This window comes from Protomyctophum bolini, assembly GCF_963924005.1.
Source record: "Protomyctophum bolini genome assembly, chromosome: 22".
NCBI classification, from domain to species: domain Eukaryota; kingdom Metazoa; phylum Chordata; class Actinopteri; order Myctophiformes; family Myctophidae; genus Protomyctophum; species Protomyctophum bolini.
In genome coordinates this window covers 15,499,841-15,502,327 of record NC_137883.1, presented here as the reverse complement: position 1 = coordinate 15,502,327, position 2,487 = coordinate 15,499,841, and the positions used below count along the sequence as shown (strand labels likewise).

The 2,487-nt window shown below is 49.8% G+C and overlaps 1 protein-coding gene across 1 annotated transcript; it reads left to right on the top strand.

Moving 5' to 3' along the window:
• Positions 1-1,504: 1,504 nt before the first annotated feature.
• LOC308309657 (derlin-1-like) lies at positions 1,505-2,242 on the top strand (the record flags this gene model as incomplete). The annotated part of the gene is made up of 1 exon (XM_080755567.1): positions 1,505-2,242. The coding sequence occupies one exon, from the start codon at positions 1,505-1,507 to the stop codon at positions 2,240-2,242; it is 738 nt and encodes a 245-aa protein (XP_080611693.1).
• Positions 2,243-2,487: the final 245 nt, after the last annotated feature.

Sequence of the window (2,487 nt, the reverse complement as noted above, 5' to 3'; positions counted from 1 at the left end):
TCCCAGCCCAAATCACACCTTGGAAAGCATGAGTGTCTATTTCAAAAAAGTGTTTTTTTTACATTTTGACAGCAGGAATTGCCTGTCATATTAGACCCCCCAGTATCAGGATGTATTAGGATGTTGATATTCATTCATCAGCCAACACTCCCCACTCACTGCCAGTTTCGGTTTTGATTGGGAGTCAAGGGATTCACATGTCTTAATGACAGTTGGTAGGGCGTTCCACATTTTTGTGGCATAGGAGTGAAATTAATTTAGTCCCTTGTTTGTGCTGAATCTGGGTTGCACATGGTTTGTTGTTCGTTCGACGGTCATTCAGGGCTAGCTCTTTATGTGTTTCTGGTAATATTATTGTCCACTGGTTCATTTTGTATGTTTGCGGAGGAAATGGAAATATGACCAAAATGTCCACCACAAGCCAACATGGCGATGACCGCTGTACTAGTACAGAACAGTATGTGTCTATCAGTGGATCAGAAGTGTCAGCTGGATGTAAAGTGATCGGGGACACCACCACCCACCCCTCTCACAGCCTGTTCTCCCCCCTTCAGCCGTCAGGGATACCATATCATTCATCAGTGCCTCAGGACGGAACGGATGCCAAACACTTTCTTTCCCCAGGCAGTCAGACTATCGAATTCCAATCTCCTATTAGTGTATAATGAACTTGGGAAGTATGCAATTAGATGAGATGAACTCTATAGATGCATTTCATTCCGTTTTTACACTCAAATTGATATGGCCAAATTGATATGGCCAGTTTGGCCACCCCCATCCTGCATCTGCTGCCCTGGACCACCACCCGCATAAGAAAAGATTTGTGCTGTTCAAAAATCAAAACATACATGATTTGATTGGCTGATATGCACAGGAATGTGAGTAGGATGATGTATGATCATAAGTATGATGATAAGAGCGCCCCTCACTTCACACAAGTGTGATTTTTGATTTCCTCACAATTCTCAATATTTGCCATTTTCAATGAACGGGGAATTCAGGTCAAATGTCTGCTAAATCTTGTCCCCACACGTCTCAATATTTGCCATTAACAATGAAAGGAGAAATTAGGTCAAAATTCTGCTGATATCAAAGCTCTACTGATTGGCCAGTATGAGATGATGCATGATGATGTATGATGACAAGAGCGCCCCTCACTTCACACGGGTGTGATTTTTTTATTATCAGGCTGGAATGTGCTAGTAGAGTAAATGGAAGTTGTCAGGACTCTATAGGCAGGTGAAGCGCAGACTCGTCTCACGTGATGTCATCATGTCATCATGACAACACAAGATGTCTGATGACCAGAGCTCCTGCCGGCCTATATGAAGCGTTTCATAACGCAGTAACGAGAATAACCCGAAGGACAGAGAGGAGAGAAGACAGCAGATAAGCGTGAGAGGGAGGCACATACTGTACGAGACTATAGAGCACTCCCAATTTAGTGTTGGTCAGTACTTTTTTCTTCAGGCGGGCATCCCCATTTCTCAGCCTCTGTTCCAAGATGACGGATTTCGTGGACTGGTTCAAGGGAATCCCCTTGATCACCCGTTACTGGTTCGCCGGCTCGGTGGCACTCCCACTGGTGGAGAGACTGGGACTGATCAGCCCCATGCACCTCATCCTGTGGCCCGGGAAAATCCTCACCAAGTTTCAGATCTGGAGGCCACTGACGGCCGCGCTATTCTTCCCCACCGGGTTCCTCTGGCTGGTCAACCTGTACTTCCTCTACCAGTACTCCACCAGGCTGGAGACGAGCCAGTTCGCCGGCAGGCCCGCCGACTACGCCTTCATGCTGCTCTTCAACTGGGCCTGCGTCGTTGGCGTCGGCGCGCTCCTCAACCGGCAGGTGCTCATGACCGCGCTGGTCATGTCGGCGCTCTACGTCTGGGCCCAGCTCAACAAGGACGCCACCGTCTCGTTCTGGTTCGGCACGCACTTCAAGGCCTGCTACCTGCCGTGGGCCATCCTGCTGTTCAACTACATCGTGGAGGGCTCCTTCGTGAGCGAGCTGATAGGGAACCTGGTGGGCCACCTCTACTGGTTCCTGATGTTCCGCTACCCCCTGGAGCATGGAGGACACTCCTTCCTCTCCCCGCCGGCCTTCCTGTACCGGCTGCTGCCCAGCAGGATGGCAGCAGGGTCGGGGTTCGGGGCTCTGCCCGGCCGGAGACCGGCTCAGCAGCAGCAAGGGGAAGGTCGTCATAACTGGGGCCAGGGCCTCCGCCTCGGGGACAACTGAGAGGCCAAAGAGACCTGGATGTTCTGGTGTTCCTGACTCGCTTGTCTTACCGAGTGTGTAATTAATGCATTGATTCTCAAAGTTCATATCAAGGAGACCCCGCGGGCTGGTATGAATTTTGCCACACACGCCCCATGACTCTGACTGTGCACATGGAACCATAATGGAACCACGGTCATAAGTGTCAATTTGGTTCCAAATGATATCAATAATGTTGCTGGGGACCCATGGAACCCCTTCAAGCA